The sequence below is a fragment of the Hemiscyllium ocellatum genome, chromosome 3 (genome assembly GCF_020745735.1).
Source record: "Hemiscyllium ocellatum isolate sHemOce1 chromosome 3, sHemOce1.pat.X.cur, whole genome shotgun sequence".
NCBI lineage: Eukaryota > Metazoa > Chordata > Chondrichthyes > Orectolobiformes > Hemiscylliidae > Hemiscyllium > Hemiscyllium ocellatum.
This window is the reverse complement of record NC_083403.1, coordinates 94191446-94216124: the sequence shown is the minus strand read 5'-3', so window position 1 is coordinate 94216124 and position 24679 is coordinate 94191446. Positions and strand designations below refer to the sequence as shown.

The 24679-nt window shown below is 42.0% G+C and overlaps 1 protein-coding gene across 1 annotated transcript in view; it reads left to right on the top strand.

The window, feature by feature from the left end:
- Window positions 1-24679, top strand: part of adgrb3 (adhesion G protein-coupled receptor B3) — an 870525-nt gene that overhangs the window by 376496 nt on the left and 469350 nt on the right. The window contains exons 10-12 of the mRNA XM_060821286.1: window positions 17139-17333; window positions 19517-19585; window positions 20870-20978. Coding sequence (XP_060677269.1) covers window positions 17139-17333; window positions 19517-19585; window positions 20870-20978 — 373 coding nt within the window. The remainder of the gene's footprint in view (window positions 1-17138; window positions 17334-19516; window positions 19586-20869; window positions 20979-24679) is intronic.

The window sequence follows — 24679 nt, the reverse complement described above, 5'->3', positions numbered from 1 at the left end:
AGGTCAACATTTGTGAAACAGCATAACAGTTTTCATAGAAAGTCCAGTGATCAATTTATTTTCTGATGTGTTGTTCAATCATAGCAGTGACAATCATTGAAGAAGCTAGATAGCAAATAGGTTATTTAAATTTAGCAACAAATAAATCCAGGAACAACAAGGGTTAACTCCTGAAGTTTATGGTTAAATGGACTGAATATTAAAGACAGCATAGAAATGGGGCTGTTGTAGAACAGTTGTAGTGTCCCTAACTCTGGAACAGGAGACCAGGGTTTAAATCCCACCTGCTCGAGAAGTGTGTAATAATATCTCTGAACAGTTTGATTAGAAAATACAAACAATTATGTTACTGAGGTATTAAAGATGGCTAAAAGATTCAGTGGGCACATAGACTGTCTGCTGGGAGAGTCCAGGACAAGGGAAGAATCTGTAAAATTCAGGCTAGGTTCTTCAAGGTGATATCTGGAATATTCTCCCTGTCAAAGGTTTGCTAAAGCTAAAGTCAATTGAACATTTCAAAAATTGAAATTTGAGCTTTTTGTTGAGCAAAAGTACAAGGAGTTCAAGGCAAAATATATTGTCCACATTTGAACATTGTTGGAGGAGGTGAAGCTTAAACCCAAGCCTCCCAGACCAGAGGCAGGGAAAATACCACGGCTTGTCAAGAGCACTCTGATATATTTTCAAACCATCTTGTTCGGGGATGTTATTACTCACCTCGGAGCAGGTAGGACTTGAATCCAGACCTCATGGCTCAGAAATAGTGGCACGGGCCTGCACCACAAAAACCTCAAAGATTCAAGGCAGCTTGATGCAGTAAAGGTACAGCTCAGGTGTGAATGAAGTGAATGGTGAATTTGGCATGAGAGATTGAATGACATTCCCTGCCTTTGTTTTACATGTTCTCTGTGTTTTAACTCATTCACAGTTGGATACCATTTCACGTGACCTCTGGGAGTAGTTCCCAATTGTTACTTTAATTGTCAGACAACATGTAGAAACTGAACTAGCTTGTTATCTGATTCAAATTTTTCAGCTTGACTGATGAAGTTGTTGTTCATCACATACTTGGGTAGAAACCTCCTGCTGGAAGTGCTTCAGGTGGATAAACTTGCTGTTTAAAATGGGCCAGGCCAAGGGATTTGCTAAATTAAAACTAAACAAAAAATGCTCAAGGTAACATTTGGGGAAATGAAACATTTAAAAGCTAACATTTAAATCATGACTTTCCATCAGGAGCTGGAACATTAATTCTTTCTCTCAATTCACAGATACTGCCTGACTGTTTCAAGAGTTTCACATTTCGGGAGCTGCAGTATTTTTCTGTTATGTTTGGAGGGACTTGTTATTTGGGGCAAATGAGGGACTTTCTGTTTGTATCAGGTAGATGGAGTGTTTTTAAGTGAGGGAGATTTTCCTGTATTTCGGGACAGGGTAGCTGAATGTAACTTGATGATAAGTAAGAGGCCATAAGTCAAAACATGTGATGAAGTTGAATTAAACACTGGAGCATGGCAATAGAAATAGGCCATTCAGCCCTTCAAGCCTTTCCTGTCAATCAATTAGATTCTGGCTGTTTGTGAGTTTATCTCCGTTTGTGAGTTTATCTCCATTTGAAGTTACCTTGGTTAAGGCTCAAGTGTAAAGTTTGATGTAATGTTTTATTTAAACTGAGCTACTGCATGATCACATCCTGAGAATTTCAGGTGCATTTAAGCACAGTCACTTTGAACAATTCCTTCAATTTATTTCCATTTACTGTACCTGATATGTCAGTGACCTTTTGAAACAGGAAAAGCTAACATTTTATGTGGGGGGAGCTGAGTAAGCTTATTCAGTGGCTGTTAGGATTGAGAGTGTGGATGTCATGTGCATGCACTGGAGGTTTATGGAATAGGCAGACAATGGCATTAGTGTCTAATGCTGACTTGACATCAGAACTGCCATTTTAAACCCTGCTCACTGTTTAATATATACGTCTGAGTGTCATTTTTTAAGATATCAGTGCTGTTTAAAAGGATGATCTTCAGCCTAGTTACTGATTACTTTCAAATGCATTATTTGAGTTTATGGGAGCACTGAATATTTGGAGGATTTCAAAAATGTTGGTAAAGTCTCCCAAGAGTGATGCTGAGCATTGAATGTATCAGAATACACTATTTGCTCCCAATTGTGGAGATGTACATTGAAACATGAAAACAAGAAAGCATAGAAAACAGAAGTTATGAAAGGAGGCTTTTCAGCCCACTATTTCTCTGCTAACCCAGACAGCTATCCAACCTCATCTTACCTTTCAATGCTTGCTCTGTAGGTTACACACCTAAGTACATATGTGACCTTTTTGTTTAAAAAATCATACCTTTTTTCTCCTTTCAGGCCGCGTGCTCTGGACTCTGGGTGAACATTGAGTCAATGTCTACCTTGGTCACTGATCTCTCTGCAAAGAGAATAAAGTTCTTCTTATCCACCTCAGCTTGATCCCTCATCATTTAATATACCTGGAACTTATCCAATCCTTTCTTACATGTGATTTATGAGTAAGTCATCAGACATATTCTCTCGAGCAATCAAATCCTTCAGCTAATAGAATGACCAGATCATGCAATCACCTAACAGGTTTTTTTTACACTTCTACCATAAACTCTGATCTTGTAATCTGTATCTCAACAATGTCTCATATGACTTCTTAACCACCTTATCCCCCACCTATTCTGTTATCTTCAGGGATCTAGGGAGATATGGTCCAAGATCTCTTTGCACTGTTCAGTATGCTACCATGTATGGTATGTTCCTTGCTTTGTTAGACCACCCAAATACATCACCACATGTTCCATACTGAATTTCATTAGTCATTTCTCTGCTCTCAGTCCATTCATATTTTCTTAAAATCTGCAGCTTCCTTCCTTGCTAACAACCACATAGACAGTTTTTGTAATTTCTACAAGTTTCTCATTCTTTTCCCTTGGCATGTAAGTCTAAACCATTGATACGTACCACAACTCTGTTGGAACGCAATGCTGACTCCTGTGCTACCCCTTTGGGAATAGACTTCCAGGCACAGATATCCATCCATCATTGTCTTTTTGCTTCCTGTTACTGAGACAACTGTGGATCAAACTTCCATTTCCCATTGAAGTCTACAGGCTCCTAATTTTCTGATTTGATCTTGTCAAAAGCCTTGCTAAAATCCCTGAAGAAAACATCAAACATGTTATCCATATCATCCCATCTTGTGATACCTCTAAAATTTTCAGTTGAGTTAATCAGACTGTTACTGTGATTTTTGATATGTGGGAAGGTCTGAATTTCAGAACCCCATGCTACTTCTTTGTGTCAATATCTTTGTTCTGAATCATCTTTATCCCATCTTTGAAGTTGTCTTAGACCTCTGGCACTGATTAATCTTCAAGTTAATTAAAGTCCATTTCCATGAAATTATACCTCAGCTTCATAAAATTGGCATTTCTCTAATTAAATTTTGAAAATTTCAACTTCACAGCACATTGGTGAGACCAAATGTAAACACTCCAAGACAAAACAAAAGTCTTCATCTCTAACTTGAGAGAATGACTCCTAATGTTTGAACAGTACCCCCTCATTCTGGACAGACCCATAAAAGGAAACATCCTTTCAACATTCACCTTGTCAGGACAATTCAGAATCCTACACACTTCAATCAAGTCAACCCTAATACTTCTAAACACTTGTGGAAATATGCCCAGCCTATCCAACCTATCCCCATAAGACAACCCACTCATTTCAGAGATCAACCTGGTAAACCTTCTCTGAACCACCTCCCATGAATTTACACCTTTTTTAAGTTACAAGACAAAAGTTGCACACTGTGCTTGAGATGTGGTTTTGCCAATACCCTGTATAACTGAAATATAACATCCTTATTTTTATGTTCAATTCTTCTTGCAATAAGAGATTGCATCTCATCAACCTTCTTGAATATCATAAGGCCATAAGATATTAGGTCATTTGGCCCAACAAGTCTATTCTGCCATTTGATCATGGCTGATATGTTTCATCAGTCATTCTCCTGCTTGCTTCCAAGGTCACCTTGCTAATTAAGAACCCATCTATCTCTTCCTTAAATACATTCAAGAATTGGCCTCCACAGCCTTCTATGGCAATGAGTTCCGCAGATAAACTATTCTCTGGTTGAAGAAATTCCTCATCACAGTTATAAAGTATGATCCCTTCGCTGTGAGGCTGTATCTTTGAGTCTAGTTTCTCCTACTAGTGGAAGCATCTTCTCTACGTTCACTCTATCTAGGCGTCTCAGCGTTCAGTAAGTTTCAATAAGATTTCACTCCCCCCATTGTTCTAAACTCCATCAAGTATTGACCCAGAGTTCTCAATTGTTCCTCATACAACAAGCTCCTCATTCCAGAGATCATTTTTGTAAAGCTCCTCTGGGCCGCAACCACTGCCAACCCATCCTTCCTTAGATAAAAACCCAAAACTGATCACAATATTCCAAATGTGCTCTGGCCAGAGTCTAATACAGCCTCAGCAGTACACCCTTGTTCTTTTATTCTAGTCCTCTTGAAATTAATGCTAACATTGCACTTGCCTTCCTAACTGCCAATTGAAACTGCACGCTAACCTTAAGTGAATCCTGAACTAGGAATTCTAAGTCCCTTTGTGCTTTAGCTTCTGAAGCTCTTCCCCATTTAGAAAATAGTCTATGCCTCTATTCTTCCTATCAAACTGTATAACCTCACAGTTTTCCACATTGTATTCCATCTGCCAGGACTCCAAAGACCTTCTTTTCTTTATCAGCTCTCCCATCACATACTCACAGCATTTAACCACATACTCAAGGCATCTTCTCTCTACTTGTATTGCTGAAATTGATATGCACAATTGGTTTCTGTCTGAATGACTTCACTGTTTAGTGTGCTCAGTAGCTGCTCAATGACATCCTTGAAATTAGCACTAGAGAGACACCAAGCCCACCATGGATCCAGGACTGCATCCAAAGAAATGTCTGTCTGTTCCCACTCTAAAATTCCCTGTCACTGCTGTTTTATAACCCTTCCTCCTGGCTCACTGTGCAACTCTGCCAACCGAGGTATCATGAATCTGGCTCTAGGTGCATTTCCCAGAGGAACCATAACTCTTACCAGAATTCAGACTCTTTAGAGAGCGAGATGCATTGGTTGGATTCCTGCATTGCCTGCTTAATCTTCGTCAATGTGCCATGAACACCCATTCCCTCCCCTAAGCTATGCAGTGACTACCTCAAAGAAACATGCTCTCCATATATCTCTAAGCCTCATGACCCCAAATGCTGTTGAACGTCTGAGACCCTGAGCTCAAGTAGTCTAACCAGATGCAATTTTCTGGACATGTGGCCATTCAAAAAAACATTTTGGAGTTCCCACATGAAGTCTGATGTACACTCCACGAGACTGACGTACCTCCAGCACACACCTCAACAATGCACGCCAGATGCTAATCATCAATTACACAAAAGGGTTTTATCTTGTGTTTCCAATATCTTTCCCACCAATGGAAATTTAGTTGAATTTGTAGGAAGATTAAATTACATGTTTACCTGTCTCACAAATTACTTGCAAGTATAGGAAACTAAAAACAGCAACTGGATTCTCACTTGCTCCAAGTTCCCAGCCGTGGAACTCTGATTGACTATGCGCCCAGTCTGTGCAGCTCCCTTTGGACTGATGTGATGGAAGCAGAAGGAACTGAGAGGACAAGCTGCACACAGAGGGCATGGGGTGGGAAAGGAGGAGGGCTCCGAGTGGGAGGCTTTTTATAAAACAAATTCAGTCATAGGATGTGGGTGTTGTTGACAGGGAGACTATTCGTTGCTCATCCCAAGTTGCCCTTAAAGGTGGAGATGAGCTGTCTGCTTGAACTGCTGCAGTCCATTTAGTGCAACTAATCCACAGTCCTGTTTGGGAGGGAGGAGCAGGATTTTAAACCAGTGATATTGATGGAACAGAGATATATTTTGAAGTCTAGAAGTTAAGTTGTTTGGATGGGTGTGTGTGTTCCCATTGTATCTGCTCCTTGTTTTATTCTAAATGGTAGTGGTTGTGGGATTGGAAGATGCTTGAAGAAGCCTCAATGAATTTTTGCATTGCATCTTGTAGATGCTACACATGGCTGCAACTGAGCATCTATGGTGGTATCAATGAATGTGGATGTGGTAACATTCAAATGTGAAATTTTGTTCTGGATGCTGGCAAGCTTCTTGAATGTTTTTGAAGCTGTTCTTATCCAGGCAAGTGGATCCATCACATTCCTGACGTGTGCCTTGTAAATGGAGGACAGGCTTTGGTTAGGCAGGAGGTCAGTTACTTGCTACAAGATTCCAAGCCTCTGACCTGATCTTGTGGCCACTACAATTATTTGGCTAGTCAAGTTCAATTTATGTTCAATGGTAACCACTAAGATATTGGTCATGGGAGAGTCAATAGTGGTGACTCCATTGAATTTCAAAGGGCGATGATTAAATTCTCTTACTGGAGATTGTCATTACTTGGCACTTGTCCAGTGCAAAGGTTACTTATGCTTTGTCAGGCCAAACTTGGATATTGCACATGTCTTCCTGCATTTGGACAATGGCTGCTTCAGTTTCTGAGAAGTCATGAATGTTGCTCAACATTGCGCCAACACGTCTGACTTCATAGAATCACTAAAGTATGGGAGCAGGCTATTTGGCCCATCAAGTCCACACTGATCCATTAAAGACCATCCCGTCCAAAAGCACTCCAAATCTGTAACCCTACTTTTCCCATGGCTAATCCACCTGACCTGCACATTTTTGGACATAATGGGCAATGTAGCATGGTCATTCTACCTAACATCCACATCTTTGGGCAGTGGGAGAATTCCCACCTACGTTCGGGACACCACCCACGCCCTCCACCTCCTCCATGATTTTTGCTTTCCCAGCCCCCAATGCCTTATCTTCACGATGGACATCAAATCCCTATACACTTCCATCTGCCATTACGAAGGACTCCAAGCCCTCCGCTTCTTCCTCTCCCACCGACACAACCAATACCCTTCCACTGACACCCTCCTTTGACTGAGTGAACTGGTCGTCACTCTGAACAACTTGTCTTTCCAATCCTCCCACTTCCTCCTAACCCAAGGAGTAGCCATGGGCACCTGCATGGGCCTCAGCTATGCTTGCCTCTTCGTCGGATATGCGGAACAGTCCATCTTCCGCATCTACACTGGCACCATGCCCCACCTTTTCCTCCGTTACATCGATGATTGTATTGGCACTACCTCGTGCTCCCATGAGGAGGTTGAACAGTTCATCCACTTTACTAACATCTTCTACCCCGACCTCAAATTTACCTGGACCATCTCAGACCCCTCCCCCCTTCCTACACCTCTCCATTTCTAGCTGGGGCGACCGACTCAACACAGACATTTACTACAAACCGACCGACTCCCACAGCTACCTAGATTACATCTCCTCCCACCCTGACCCCTGTAAAAACGCCATCCCATATTCCCAATTCCTTTGCCTCCACCGCATCTGCTCCCAGGAGGACCAATTCCACTACCGAACAGCCCAACTGGCCTCCTTCTTCAAAGACCACAATTTCCCTTCCGACGTGGTCGACGTTGCTCTCCACCGCATCTCCTCCACTTCCCGCACCTCCGCCCTTGAACCCCGCCCCTCCAATCGCCACCAGGACAGAACCCAACTGGTCCTCACCTACCACCCCACCAACCTCCGGAAACATCGTATCATCCTTCGTCATTTCCACCACCTCCAAACAGACCCCACCACCAGGGATATATTTCCCTCCCCTCCCCCATCAGCGTTCCGGAGAGACCACTCCCTCTGCGACTCCCTCGTCAGGTCCACTTGCCCCACCAATCCAACCTCCACTCCCGGCACCTTCCCCTGCAACCGCAAGAAATGCAAAACTTACACCCATACCTCCCCCCTCACCTCCCTCCAAGGCTTCCATATCCATCACAAATTCACCTGCACCTCCACACACATCATTTACTGTATCCGCTGCACCCGATGTGGTCTCCTCTACATTGGGGAGACAGACGCCTACTTGCGGAACGTTTCAGGGAACACCTCTGGGACACCTGCACCAATCAACACAACCACACCATGGCTGAACACTTTAACTCCCCCTCCCACTCCACCAAGGACATGCAGGTCCTTGGCCTCCTTCATCGCCAGACCTTGGCCATACGACGCCTGCAGGAAGAGTGCCTCATCTTCTGCCTAGGAACCCTCTAACCACAAGGGATGAATGCAGATTTCTCCAGCTTCCTCATTTCCCCTCCCCTCACCTTATCTCAGTCCCAACACCCGGATTCAGCACCGCCCTCTTGACCTGCAATCATTTTTCTGACCTCTCCGCCCCCACCCCCTCTCCGGCCTATCACGCTCCCCCTCACCTCCTTCCACCTATCGTATTCCCAGTGCCCCTCCCCCAAATTCCACCCCCCCACCCACCTTTTATCTCAGCCCACTTGGCACACCAGTCTCATTCCTGAAGAAGGGCTTATGCCCGAAACGTTGATTCTCCTGCTCCTCGAATGCTGTCTGGCCTGCTGCGCTTTTACAGCTCCACATTTTTCAACAGTGGGAGGAAATCAGAGCACTCAGAGGAAACACATGCAGACATGAGAAGAATACGCAAACTCCACGCAGACAGTCACCTGAGGCTGGAATTGGACCCGAATCATTGGCACTGTGAGGCAACAGTGCTAACCACTAAGACACCATACTGCCATGGTGGGTGATGATGGAGATACGGTCATCAATGAAGCAGCTAAAGACAGTTGGGCCTTGGGTCCTCTGGATCAATTTTCATATGTGCAGTGAATTTTGGAGCATGTTGGATGCATTGGGAGCTGTGCTGCACTAATGACATTGGCATGGAGGTGTGGCATCTCTTGGAATAAAAGATGTAAGCACAAGGCAAAGGCCGTGACAGCTACTTGACATCCAGGTTTGCCTGTGGCCCTGAATCTTCTTGCTAGCAGATCCATTCAGTGTTGAACAGACAGCTGGTTGAGTCTAAAATGGCCATTCAAGCCACCCAGTAGAATTCAAGGGCAATTAGGGACAGACAATATCCCGGTGAAGAATGGAGAGACAAAAAAAAGCCATCCAATGATGCAGTGATTAAAGGTTAGACAGAGAATGAACAAAGGAAAAAGCAATACTGTCATTTGCAGTCACCAACTTGGATCCTGGCATTGAATGAACATTGGGGAGTGGTACAGAGCAGCGACGTGCAAGTAGTGAGACAACAGGCCAGGGCAGACAGAAAGGGTTGTGTTGGTTTTATCGTTATTGAGAATAATGTTACAATAAGTCCTGCTGCAGAGGATAGAGAGAGCTGCTGGAAATGCTTGGTCCTTTAATAGGAGTGTCAGATAACAGCTACTGATGTTAACACAAAGGATCATTTGGAGGACAGTGCCACATGGCACATAACTTCATAGAGCTGTTATCCCATCATCTCTGGTGTAAAAGTAATAGCGACCTCCATGACAACACTTTCGGATCCAACTACGATCAGTGACTGATGTTTCAACTTTCATCACAGTAGAAACTGCTAATGTTTCAACGTTGCAATGTAAGTTCAAACTGAACTCATGAGGCATGGCCTTGACGTCTCGCTGGCTTGGACTGCAAGCTGCAGACGTTTGTGATTAAAGCTGCTTTCTGGGTCTCTCAGCAATCTAGCACACTGTCCTCCTACAGTAAATGACCAGATCATTAGCGGTACTAACAGGCAGTGATTCTGTGGCACACAAACTTGCTGTCCTCTCTTAGGATCACTGTATTCATTCTCCCAGCAGTATTACCCTGCCATGGCTTGCTGTCACTCAGCTCTCGAGTATTAAAGCACTGACATTAACACTACATTACCATCTTCTACTACTTCCCAAACAGTATTAAATGATATGATGTATTAAGCGTGGACAAATATTAATGTACGGTCACGTTTTGAGAGAGAGAGAGAGAGAGAGAGATAGAGAGAGAGAGAGAATGTGAGTGAGTGAGTGAGTGAGTGAGAGAGATAGATAGATAGATAGATAGATAGATAGATAGATAGATATGCATGTAATACTGACTGTCATTGATTGACGGAACTCCACAACCACTTGGGCTCCCTTCAGCCACTATACCTGAGGTAACAAGCTGCAACAGGGTCATCATTGGCAGTCCATCATAGACAAAGATGACTCTTTTCCACTTTCAGGGTGATCCAGAGATGATTGATGTAGTTACTTCAGGCTCGTTTATGTTTGGAGCAGGTGGTGGTCAGGGGAAGAGGTGGGTGGGACATTGGTGTGGCAACATCCTCCTTTCACTGCTTATGCTTGAATACAATTTTCCCCGACAGCAACTCTCAAGGTGATCAATGTAATCCTGGATATTCCTCCATCATTTTGGATGGTCTGGGCCAGTGATTCCATAAGATACAGTTATCACGAATGTTGTATAGCAACAGATCTGCCTCTAGCTGGATTAATTCCAGATTTTGGGTTTTTTTTCTATTTTTTTCTGCGGTAGTGCTTAAGTTTTTCCCCAGCACCCATGTTGTGTGTGTGCAGGTGTGAGACACAGTGAGAGGCACAAGGTGCACGAATCTTTGTTCAAATTTCCACCACCAGGAAGAAAGGAAACACCCGAGTGGCCTGTGACAAGCAGTGCCCTTCACATCAAAGGGCAATGCTGTGTGATCAAAACAGTGAAGGGGAGGGCAGGGAATAAATCAAAATAGAGTTGGAGGGGGAAATAATGCACTCCACCCCCTGCGGTGCCCACCTCTCCCTGAACAACTCCAGGGTGTTGGTAGAGACCCTGTGCTCCTTCTCCAAGGACACCCGGGCCCTAACGTATTAACCCCAGTTTAGCTGGATGAGTCTCATAAGGGATCATTAATTGGCCACATAATAGCTTAAATTAGCAATTGCAAGATCAATCATCTCCATCAAAACCCTCAAAAAGAGAGATATAGACACCATTAGGGATGGGATGCCTTATTTCCCCCTCCAACTTTGTTTTAATTTAATCTTTTCCTCTTTCCCTAGCCTTTCCTTTTGTTATAATTCCAGGCTGGGCGGTGATTAGAACATAGAACAGTAACACACAGCATTTTGTGCCGAACAAGATGTCAGATTAAACTAATCCCTTCTGGTTGCCTTTGGTTCATATCCCTCCACCACTTGCATGTTTGTGTGCTTGTCTGAAAGTCCTTTAAGTGCCCCTGTCATATCTGCCTCCACCATCACCCTTGGCAGTATATTCCAAACTCCTACCAATCTCTTCGTAAAAAGCTTGCCCCTCACATCTCTAATGAATTTAATCCTTCCCGCCTTAAATGTATGCCGCCCACTTTTAGACATTTCAATCCTGGGAAAAAGATTCTGACCATCAACCCTATCTATGCATCCCATAATTTTATAGACTTCTATCAAGTAACCCCTCAGCCTCTGCTGCTCCAGAGAAAACAATGTGAGTTTCTCTAGCCTCTCCTAATAGTTCATACCCTCTAGTCCAGGCAACAACCTTCTTCTACATCCTCTCCAAACCTCCAAATCCTACCTGTAATATGGTAAATAGAACTGAACATAGTACTCTGAAGTATGGCCTAATCAAAGTCTTACGATGCTGCAACACGACATTCTGACTTTTGTACTCAATTCCCCGACCAATAAAGGCAACCATGCCATATGCCTTTTTTACCACCCTGTTTACTTGTGGTCATTTTCAGGGAACTACAGGCTTTGACCCCAAGATCCATCTGCACATCAGTGGTGTTCAGGATCCTGATATTAACTGTACATTTTGTCTTAACATCTGATAGCCAAAAGTGCAGCACCTTACATTTACCTGGGCTAAACTTTTCTGCCATTTCTCCGCCCATATCTGCAGCTGACCTATATCCCGCTGTGACTTTTGGGCAACCTTTTACACTATCTACAACTTCAACTGCTTTATTAATTAAAAATTTAATGAGTACCTTTCATGATTTAGTGGCAGCTTGATTATAATTAACAATAAAAGATTGACAAATGGTCCTTCCTGCCCAGAAATTACTTCTGGCCATCATGAGGGGGTTTCAGGCACCCCACCATCCTATCTCCTGTGATTTGTTTTTCCATCCCTTTCATATGGAGACCACATCAATAATAAGTTATAGAGAAGTTTCTAGCAAACAAAAAGAGGCTTGAAGTCCAAATAATTTAATCCCATCTGCCAAAATCTGGTCTATAGTCCTTTCGGGTCACAGCCCTGTTTGTGTATATACAAGTTCTTTTTAAACGTGATGACAAAGTTTTCCTTTTTCCACTCTTTCAGTCAGTAAGTTCTATCCTCTGGATTAAAAAAAAATCTACTTTCTTCTACTTTAATCCTTCTATCAATTACTTAATATAACAATGGTTACACTCATCTAAATCCTTCTTATTCATATCCTGATGAACAGAAACAGCTCATTCTAATCCACCCATATGACTGCTCATAATTTTAAAACCCTTAGTTAAATATCAACTCCGTCTCCTTCAGTCTTCACCAAATCAAAGAAGCAAATCCAACTGTTCCACCCTGTCACAGAGAGAGGGAGAGGGAAAGGGAAGTATATGTGTGGGGTGTAATGTGATTCAGTCATGTGCCTCCATATGTGGCTGTATGTGTAAAGCTTAGGATGTGAACATGTGCAGCTTTCAGCCAAGAGAAGTGCATAAACGTGAGGTAAAAGACATAAAAGTGAACTATGAATATTGGTTGGCAGAGGTTTTTGGCAATTGAGTGGGAAGTGTGTGGAACATAGAATGGTATAGCACAGTACAGGCTCGAAAATGTGTTGCTGGTTAAAGCACAGCAGGTCAGGCAGCATCCAAGGAACAGAAAATTCGACGTTTCGGGCCAGAGCCCTCCATCAGGAATGAGCATGGCTGCAAGGGTGGTGCGGAGGATCCGGAGGGAGGTCTGTTGCTGGAGGCTTCGGATTTGTTGTAGGTACAGGTTGTCCTGGTTGGGTCCAAATTTTGTTGGTTGGAATGTAGTTCAGAGTCCGTGTGGGATCAGTCGGTTCTGTAGGCAGGTGCTGAGGAAGGAGATGTGGCTGTGGTAACGAGTCTGTTTGAGAACGTGGCTGAAGAGCTTCTGTGCAGAGGAGATGACCTGGGGGGTGCAGTGAGAGAGAGACTCACTGAAATCCTTGTAGAGAGAGGAAGAGAGCTTCTTCAAGGAAGGCATCTTTGCAAGAGGATTCGCAGTAGGTTAAAATCTTCGAGTAAAAAGTGAGGTCTGCAGATGCTGGAGATCAGAGCTGAAAATGTGTTGCTGGTTAAAGCACAGCAGGTCAGGCAGCATCCAAGGAACAGGAAATTCGACGTTTCGGGCCAGAGTCCTTCATCAAGAATGAGGCCCTTCAACAGTACAGGCCCTTCAACCATCAACATTGTGCTGACCTTTTAACCTACTCTAAGATCAAACTAACCTACATCCCATTCATTTTACTATCATCCATGTGCCTATCCAAGGGTCGCTTAAATGTCACTAATGTATCTGACTCTATTACCACTGCTGGCAGTGCATTCCACACACCCACCACTCTCTGTATAAAGAACCAACCTCTGACATGTCCCATAAACCTTCTTTTAATCACCTTAAAATTATGCCACTTCATCATAGCCATTTCTGCCCTGGGAAAAAGTCTATGACTATCCATACTATCTATGTCTCTCATCATCTTGCACACCTCTATCAAGTCACTTCTCATCCTTCTTCGCTCCAATGAGAAATGCCCTAGCTCCCTCAGTCTTTCTTCATAAGACAAGTCTGCCCTCCAGTCCAAGCAACATCCTGGTAAATCTCCTCCTTCCTATAATGAGGCAACCAGAGTTGAATGCAATATTCTAAGTGTGGTATAACCAGGGCTTTATAAAGTTGCAGCATAACGTCACGGCTCTTAAATTCAATACCCCCCGCTAAAGAAAGTGAACACACCATATGCCTTCTAACAACCTATCCACGGATGTGGACCCAAGATGCCTCTGTTTCTCCACACTGCCAAGAATCCTACCTTTCACCCTGTAATCTGCATTCAAATTCAACCTTCCAAAAATCACTTCACATTCCAACAGTGTAAGAGTTTTTAGGATACGCATGTATTCACTGACCTGATCCGCACATGAGATGATTGAACTTAGAGGCATAGAGTCACAGAGATGTACAGCACGGAAACAGACCATTCGGTCCAAACCGTCTATGCCGACCAGATATCCCAACCCAATCTAGTCCCACCTGCCAGCACCCACCCCATATCCCTCCAAATCCTTCCTATTCATATACCCATCCAGATGCCTCTTAAATGTTGCAATAGTACCAGCCTCCACCACTTCCTCTGGCAGCTCATTCCATACACATATCACCCTCTTTGTGAAAAAGTTGCCCCTTAGGTCTCTTTTATATCTTTTCCCTCTCACCCTAAACTTATGTCCTCTAGTTCTGGACTCCCCGACCCCAGGGAAAAGACTTTGCCTCTTTACCTTATCCATACCCCTCATAAGTTTGTAAACCTCTATAAGGTCACACCTCAGCCTCCGACACTCCAGAGAAAACAGCCCCAGCCTGTTCAGACCCTCTCTATAGCTTAAATCCTCCAACCCTGGCAAAATCCTTGTAAGTCTTTTCTGAACCCTTTCAAGTTTCACAACATCTTTCCAATAGGAAAGAGACCAGAATTGCATGCAATATTCCAACAGTGGCCTAACCAATGTCCCATACGTCTGCAATATGACCTCCCAACTCCTGTACTCAAATTTTTTATAGCATTGAGTCCAGCGTTTTGACAGCAGAGTGATATCATTGATTGCTATGGCTGTCTGTTCTCCCTGCCAACCCGGGCCTAAGTTGGGAGGGTTCATGCCTCCATGAGGAAAGAGAACCTGGATCCACCTGTCACCCTCCCACACCACTGCCTCTGGCATAGCATTCAAACATGTAGCACAGCCTAAATTGTCACTTATGTACCATTTTGCTTCTCTTCAAAGTGTTTTAACCGATGATACAGCCAGAATGTGCCTCAACTTTCAGAGGTACAGGCTGTCTTGAAATTCAGCAGGCTAACCTCATATGGTACCAACCTTGCATGCACTTCAGCCTTGTTCTGAGTTTGTAAAACCATTTAACTGTGCATTTAATGCTGACTGCCCTGCATACAACAATCATGCCTAGGAGGAAATCTTGAAATGTGGGACATAATTTTAAATGTAGAGTTAACACAATCAGAACTGATGGCGAGGATTACATCTTACAGAAGATAGTGGGAATCTGAAATTTATTTTCTGAAATAGTTGTGGATGTTACAGAAAATTGAAACTTACAACAGTATAAGAACTTGGGAGTCTTGTAAGTTTCAATTGTCTGCAACATCCATAATTGTTTCAGGGAATAAATGGCCAAATAGGTAGATATCTCGCAGATGAAATTCAATGCAAAGAAATGTGAGGTAATGCATTTTGGTTGAAGAAACATGGAGAGACAATACAGGCTCAATGGTACAATTTTGAGGGGCATATAGGAGCAAAGGGACCTCAGGGTTCAGGCACATGATTCTCTAAAGGTGGCCAAGCAAGTTCAACCAGTCTTTAAGAAGGCTTAATGGACTCTTTGTGTTTATGTATAGCAGCATAGTGTATAAAAGCAAGGAAGTGCTGCTGCATCTCTACAAATCATTAGTCAGGCCACATTTGGAGTGTTGTGTTCAGTGCTGGGCATCTTCCTTAAGAAAGAATGTTAAAACCCTGGAGAAAGTTCAAAGGAAATGCACTGGAATACCAGGAATGAAAGATTTTAGATACAAAGAAAGATTGGAGAGAGTAGGTTGTTGTCCATGGAACGGAGAGAGATAAAAAGGTGACTTTATTGAGGGGTTCAAAATTATGAACAATTCTGACAGGGTAAAGAAGGATATTCTGTTTCTGTCAGTTAGTATGTAAGTATCTAGGGGTAAGTGAGGTCTGCAGATGCTGGAGATCAGAGCTGAAAATGTGTTGCTGGAAAAGCGCAGTAGGTCAGGCAGCATCCAAGGAACAGGAGATTCGATGTTTCAGGCATAAGGAATGGGCTTATGCCCGAAACGTCAAATCTCCTGTTTCTTGGATGCTGCCTGACCTGCTGCACTTTTCCAGCAACACATTTTCAGCAAGTACCTAGGGGTCACAACTTCAAGATTGTCAGCAAGCGAGCTCGGAGTGAGATGAGGAGAAACTTGTTTACTCAGTAATTAGAATTTGGAATGTGCTGTCTGGGAGAATGGTGGAGGCTGATTCTATCGGGAGTTTCAAAGACAGCTGGATACATATTTGAAGAGCATGATGGAAACGATGGAGATAGAGGAGATTTGGGAGTGATGGATTGATTGACTTTTTTCTGTACTTTAAAATTCTATGATTTGAACTGCACTTTTATTTAAGAGCTATGGAACAAAAGAGGGAAGATGGAATATGTTGGAATTCTGAAACAAACACAAAGAATGCTGGAAAAACTCAACAGGTCTGGCAGTATGTATGGACAGAAGTGAGGCAATGTTGTGTCCAATGAAGAAGAGTCATACCAGACTGGAAATATGAACTCTATTTCTGACTCCACAGATGCTACCATACCAGCTTGGGTTCTTCACTATTCTGTGTAAGCTTAGGAAGACAGAATGAGGATACTGGCTAGACTGAATCTAATTGATTGCTGAGGCAGACTCAAGAGGCTGAATGGCCTACTCCAACTCTTCCAATTCTGCAATCAGCCTTAGCAAGCTTGAGTCATTGACAGCACAACTGGCCAGGATTCCTGCTCCTGTATCGGACTTCACCATGCTTGTCTGTGCATGGATATCTGGTTAGAATGCAACTGAGTTCAACATGTTCAGCATACTTAAATACCCAAAACAGATTAAGGAAGAATCACGGTCACAGGGAAGAGTGTAAGAGAGAGACTCAGTAGGTGTAAGAGAGGGAGGTGACTCAGTAACTACAGGAAGAATCACAGAAACATTAATGAGCCATTTGGTCCTTCAGTGAAAGGGAAAGAAGAAAGAATGGTCATGGAATATTTCTGCTGTTGCATTTGATGTATGTGTTGCCTCTAGGTCAAGGAGCATCTTGCAAAAGGACAAAGGACACTGGCAGGTGAAGGCATGTCTCAAGTAACAAAAACCCTCTTGGATCTAACACAGAGAAGAAACTTCTATGGTGGGGATCTATTGGCATGCATTGAAATTCTTCGGAATGTCACTGATACATTTAAAAGAGCAAGTTACGTCCCTTCGTCAGATGATGTACAGGTAACACCACAATCTGCTGAAAATAGATATTATTTTGGAAATGTTGATATTGGAAATACAGGAGAGGCTGTCTGATTTCACTGACTCAGAATTAATGCAATGGAGTGATTCATAATTCCTCAGAGTGTTTGCCAACTTGGAGTCTTTGTGAATCAAAAGAAAGAATAATTGCTCAAAATATTGGGGCTGTGGTGATGTAGTGGAAATATCACTGGATGGGTTTGAATCCCAATATGACAGATAGTGAAGTTTTGAAATTGATTAAAAATCGGACAGTTAAAAAAAAAGCCAGTCTAACTGTAACCATTGTCTAAAAATATCTATCTAATTCCCTAATGTCCTTGAGAGAGAAAAAAATGTGCTATTCTTACTGGTCTGGTCTACATGTTATTCCAGACCCACGATGATATGGTTTACTCTTTACCACCATCTGAAATGGCTGAGTAAGCTACTCAGTTCAAGAGCAATTGAATGATTTTGTCTGTCTACTGTATAAAAAAAAACAGAGATGAGACAAATGGTTGGATGAGGAAACAATTAATGTAGGAAGGTGAGGTTGAACATGACTAATGTTGGAAACAGGGGAAGTTGGTGAGATGTGGGAGCTAGCAGCTCTCAATGTGATGAAATCTTCAGGAGTATCTGTCATGGAACCAATGTCAATGGCAATGACAAAATGGGTGAAAATCATTAACCCCTACAAAGTGGCTAGCCTGTGCACCTCACTGGGGAATGCAAGTGACATGGAACACAAAGAAAATCACCTGGTCTGTAAATAAGAGAAAGAAAGGCAATCCCACCAATCATGCCAGCACCGGCTCTATTATCTAGTGTCAATCACCTCTCTTTTCCCCAGTATCCCTACATACCATGACAATCTACATAACCACCCAATTCCCTCTTGAATGCCTCAATTGAACTTGCCTCTACCACACTGCAAAAGTACGTGTAGCATGCGAAAGAGAAAGCTTACATTCCAGGAGTCTTTCAGTGGAGTCTTTCCCTTGACATTTGTTTCAACACATCTGGTGTCAAAACAAAAGACTGTTGGCATCAGGCAGCCTCAGTCCCTAAGAAAAGGAAACTTGCCTCTTAAGACCATCAATTAAGCTAATTTTAAAGCCTTCTCAACATTAATACTCACCAACCCTTGTCACAATAACTCTAACTCTTAATCATGGCCTTCATCATGATGACAGCTTCTAATTTAGATCTTACTACTTTTAAAAACATTTACTCCTGAAATTACAGTGATGAAAATAAAGCAGAGAACAGTCACAAATTGTTTCAGCAGTTATTTGATCCCCTGTCCATGATCCACATTAGAAATATTTTCTAATCAACCTGTTTGGGGAGATGTGAAATCTTTTGCTGCATGTAAATTCTTGAGTCCAAATATCTAATGACCAGGGAGGGAGAAGGTGTCAGATAGCCTCTTTGGAGAGGAATAAGGAACTAGAATTTGGAGAAGGGCCAGGATTCACCAGATTTTTATCCATTTAAGGTGCAACAGAAAATAGCACATTCTTGAAGGGTATTGTTTGAGCCTTATCCCTTTAAAATCCTTTCCAAATATTGGCAATATGTCTGCAGGTCTGAAATGGTTGCTTCCAGGTTGCTGAGAGCTGGCACAGATTCCATTCTGGAACTTGTCAACACCACAGAGTACCTCTGTAATGTTTCAGCACTCAACAAGTTGAGCGCACTGCTATGTCTCTACAAGTTTTGGCAAACACCCAAAATATTATCCCATTCTTATCATATGGGATGAAGAAGGAAGGAGCAACATCAGCAACAACTGGTCCATCTCATTGGGCCAACTAACACCAAATGTTTAGTGCCTTAAGTCTTTGGTGCAGTTGATTAATTATTGGTCAAAGCCTGAAAACGAGCTATTTCTATCCAAACCTCATCACATTGCACAGTGAGTGAAACACACTTTGTAAATGTGGAAATACTGAGTGATCTATCTTTGAAACTCAGGACTCTGCAATTTGTCATTTATATACCAGCACTCAGGTCTGAAGATGTGTTAGAAAGATAAATTGGGATCAATTAGAATTTACGTTTTGATGAAGACCATGTTTAATTAGCATATTGTTTTGATTTTGGAGGCATGTACCGGTTTTCAAAGATTAGACTTATTTGACAGTTACTCCATGTCTCGTCCAATTCCTCTACAGAATTTCTTTCAAATCATCAGTAACCTTCTTGACGAAGAAAACAGGGACAAGTGGGAAGATGCACAGCAGGTATTCCTTCACAATTTGTATTTACATAGCACCTTTAATGATGAAATCCTTCTCAAGCATTTAACTGAAGCAATAGAAATGGACTCAAAAGGTGTAAAAGAGGATTGTGAAGATAGGATCAAGAGATGGAGTTCCTGTGTCCAAATCAAATCTACCATTGAAGATGAAGTGTAGATGGGGAACCACACATGGAAATTTGTGCATAAGTTTAATTTCTGGTCAGATGTGCTTTAATTGGAAAAATTGAATACACAGACAGATAACTGCCTGAAGCATCAGTTATTAAATGCATTGGGCTTGTCTTCAAATCTGCAGTCTGAGAAATTGTGTACAGATTGTGATATTCACCCTGCCATACAACAGGGCCAGTTGGCCAACATGTGCCACTGCTCAAGCTGCTGTTGTCACCATCCCTTGATAGGCAATCCTCCCATATAACCCCCCCCCCCACCCACACACACACACCAAAAAAAAATTGCTTATGCAACAGCAAATAAAATCTACTTACTAACAAAAGTGCCATCTACTTACCAACACATGGCAAATAGAGCCTACTGAAACAGCACACTGTAGCAAATAGTCTATTAAAACTACACACTATAGAAAATGGTTTATTTATTCAGAAAATAGAATCAATTTTAGAGGAGTCAATACGAACTGCTGCAAATAATCCACAAGGTCCATTTGAAAAGAGGTATCTAATAGCTACAACAAATGGAACTCATAATTGAAAATCCTGAAAAATGCTGCATTGTTTTTCCAGAATAATGCAGTGGGTAGAGAATAGCCACAGATAAATTTTGTGTTTAACATCAATCCCTGTCCTTCACAACATGCATGATTGATGAGAGAATTACCGATTCATTCCCATCCTGGCAGGAATTATGAATTCACTATCTGTAGTCATGAATTGATAAAATGGATGAAGACAGCCTGAAAAAAAATCACTAAATCAACCAAAAACAAATGAGATGGCCTGGTTAGTACTCAACAGGTCAGTCTGTAATGACCAAAGAGGAGTTGCTCAGGCCATATAATTGCCATTGACCACTTTACTCAAAATAAATATTAATAATTTCCTCACCAATTAATTCACATCCCTAGTCATTACTTGGTCTGCATGAAGAACAAGTGGATTTTTTGTTTTACAAAGTTAACTTTGTTTCCGTTAATGCAGTAAATTGTAAATGGAATGCATTTGCATTAAATGTAAATGGAATATAGCAATCTGTACGCTAAACTTGGAACAAGTGAAATTGTGCCATTTTGTTCTTTTTTGCACAGGTCTATCCTGGTTCGGTAGAGTTAATGCAGATTATTGAAGACTTCATACATGTTGTTGGCATGGGGATGATGGATTTCCATAATTCCTACTTAATGACTGGAAACTTAGGTGGGTGAGATGTAGATAGCCTTTCTCTCTGATATTTGCTGAGAGTTAATTCCATTGCTCAATCCCACTTTTACATAGTGGAATCCAGTTTTTCCAGCCACTTTGCATATTTTAGAAAATGAAGCTCAGAAAATAATATTGCAGATCCAAGAAATGGGACAGCAGATGAATAAATACTTTGCATAAATCTTCACAGAAGACACTAATTGCATTCCAAACTTACTGAATAATTAATGGGCATAAGAAAGAGGGGAAACAAACATAATAACAGTCACTAGAGAAAAAGTGTTTGGAAATTAATGGGGATAAAGACTACTGAGTCCCCTGGATCTAATGAGATGTATCCTAGGATAAACAGAATTTATTTACACATCATCAAAAGAAACACAAATAAAAGGAAAGAGAATTTAGAATAACAATGATTGAAAACCCGACTGACACAATATCCCCCAAAACTTAACAAAGAGCTGTTCCGAATTCCTATAACATCCCATAAACATATCCCTTGGAAAAAAGGTAAATCCAGCCACAGGTTCTTACAGGAGAGATGTTAGAGAGATGGCAAAGGAATCAGTTAGGGATCATTGGCTAAGACATGGAACCTCTTTTCCCTAGCTAAAACTTAAACTGAACTGGGCAAGCTGGCCACTCCCCTTTCATTGTACACATGCTTTTAAAAAAGAATAAAAACACTTTTCCCAATTGTTGCCTTAGGCAGCATGTGTTAGCCGTAATCAAAGTAGCTGAACCCAGGCAAATCAGAACCTTTGCCTTTTACAAACCCTTTTGAATAAAAAACTGAGGACAGCATAATCTTAAAAGAGCAGCATCATCACACTTGCTCTCTTAAAAATAAAAGACCCATCGCTATCGAAAGACGGCTTCATTTGAAAAACACCTTAATCTTACACAGTTAGTACATCTCAACATATACACTACATTGACAATAATATACAAACATGCACTACTACATTCCATTTCAGTCCGTTCACTCTTGCAACTGAAAGCATCCACCTATCATTCAAGTACTGACAATGCATCTGCAATCACATTTTCTCATTCTACCACATGCACAACCTTCAAATTAAATGGCTGTATTAACACGCTCCAGCTAAACAGTCTGGAATTTTTGTTCTTAAATTTCTCCAAAACCGTCAATGGGTTATGATCAGTATATATGATTGTCTCAGAGACATTACCGATTACACAAATGTTGAAATGTTGTAACATCAACACAAAACACAAAGTGTCCTTCTCAACGGTCAAATATTTCTGCTGATGAAAGTTCAATTTCCTGGAGAAATACCCAGTAGGTCTTTCTATCTTCTTCTTGTCTTCCTGTCAGAACAGAGTACCAACACCCACATCACTCGCATCGATAGCCACCTTGAATGACTTTGCATAATTAGGCATGGCTAACACTGGGGCAGCAGTGAACACAGCTTTCAGGCTGTCAAATGCAGTCTGACAGTCTGCTGTCCACTGAAACTTCTTGCCTTGCTTTAGTAATTCAGTGAGTGGAGCAGCAACATTGCTAAAATTTGGTATGAATTTCTGATTTCCAATCCCAGGAATCACAGTACTGCTCTTTTTATCGATGGTATGGGAAACTCCCCAGTAACCTTCACTTTTGCATTCCTTTGTCATTTGTTCATGTCCATTAATTTGGGCCAGGAAGGTGACTTGGGCTTTGGCAAATTCACTCTCAGTCAGGTTTATCACCAAGCCTCCCTCCCAAAGTCAATTTACCAATTCCGATAAATGTTGCGAATGTTCCTTCCATGTGTGACTAAAAATCACCAGGTCATCAATATAAACTACATAATTGGGTAATCCTGAAATGACCTTATTGGTTAGTCTCTGAACTGAGGCTGATGCATTTTTCAAACCAAATGGTATGACTTTAAATTGATAGACAAAGCACAGCAGGCCAGGCAGCATCTCAGGAATAGAGAATTCTCTATTCCTGAGATGCTGCCTGGCCTGCTGTGCTTTGACCAGCAACACATTTGCAGCTGTGATCTCCAGCATCTGCAGACCTCATTTTTTACTCTTTAAATTTATAGAGTCCATTCGGTGTTACAAAAGCCAAAACTGCCTTTGCTTTTTTGGACAAAGGTAACTGCCAGTATGCTCTGAGCAAATCCAACTTAATTGCTTGACCCATATTTTCAATAGAGCCTTCAAAATGTGGAATCAGATATGAATCAGACTTTGTAACTGCATTGACTTTGCGATAGTCCACCCATAACCATTGGGTACCATCTGGTTTTGGCACCATTACTATCGGTGCATTCCAGTACTGTAACTCACTTTGATTATGTTGTTTTGGAACATGTGTACAATGTCCTTTTGAACCTGTGCCAACTTTAGGGGGTTAAGACAATAAGGATGTTGCTTAATCAGGACAACCTTTCCTATGTCTACATCATGCATAATTAGGTTAGTACTTCTCAGCTTGTTCCACATAACTCCTCATGTGATATCAATAGCTCTTTCAGGTCATTTCATAGAGTCAGAGAGTCACAGAGTCATAGAGTCTTAGAGATGTACAGCACGGAAACAGATCTTTTGGTCCAACCCGTCCACGTCGACCAGATATCCCAACCCAATCTAGTCCCACCTGCCGGCACCTGGCCCATATCCCTCCAAACCCTTCCTATTCACATACCCATCCAAATGCCTTTTAAATGTTGCAATTGTACTAGCCTCCACCAATTCTTCTGGCAACTCATTCCATACATGTACCACCCTTTGCATGAAAACATTGGTCCTTAGGTCTCTTTTATATCTTTCCCCTCTCACCCTAAACCTATACCCTCTAGTTCTGGACTCCCCAACCCCAGGGAAAAGATTTTGTCTGTTTATCCATTCCATGCCCTCATAATTTTGTAAACCACTATAAGGTCACCCTTCAGCCTCCGACGCTCCAGGGAAAACAGCCCCAGCCTGTTCAGCCTCTCCCTATAGCTCAAATGCTCCAACCCTGGCAATATCCTTGTAAATCTTTTCTGAACCCTTTCAAGTTTCACAACATCCTTCCGATAGGAAGGAGATCAGAATTGCATGGAATATTACAACAGTGGCCTAACCAATGTCCTGTACAACCAAAACCTGACCTCTCAACTCCTGTACTCAATATTCTGACCAATAAAGGAAAGCATACCAAATGCCTTCTTCACTATCTTAACTAGGGTTCTACTTTCAAGGAGCTATGAATCTGCATTCAAAGATCTCTTTGTTCAGCAAAACTCCCTAGGATTTTACCATTAAGTGTATAAGTCCTGCTAGGATTTGCTTTCCCAAAATGCAGCACCTCGCATTTATCTAAATTTAACTCCATCTGCCACTCTTCAGCCCATTGGCCCATCTGATCAAGATCCCATTATATTCTGAGATAACCCTCTTCGCTGTCCACTACACCTTAAATTTTGGTGTCATCTGCAAACTTACTAACTGTACCTCTTCTGCTCACATCCAAAACACTTACATAAATGAAGTAAAGTGGTGGACCCAGCACTGATCCTTGTGGCACTCCACTAGTCACAGGCCTCTAGTCTGAAAAACAACCCTCCACCACCACCCTCTGTCTTTTACCTTTGACCCAATTCTGTATCCAAATTGCTAGTTCTCTCTGTATTCCATGAGATCTAACCTTGCTAACCAGTCTCCAATAGGGAACCTTGTCAAATGCCTTACTG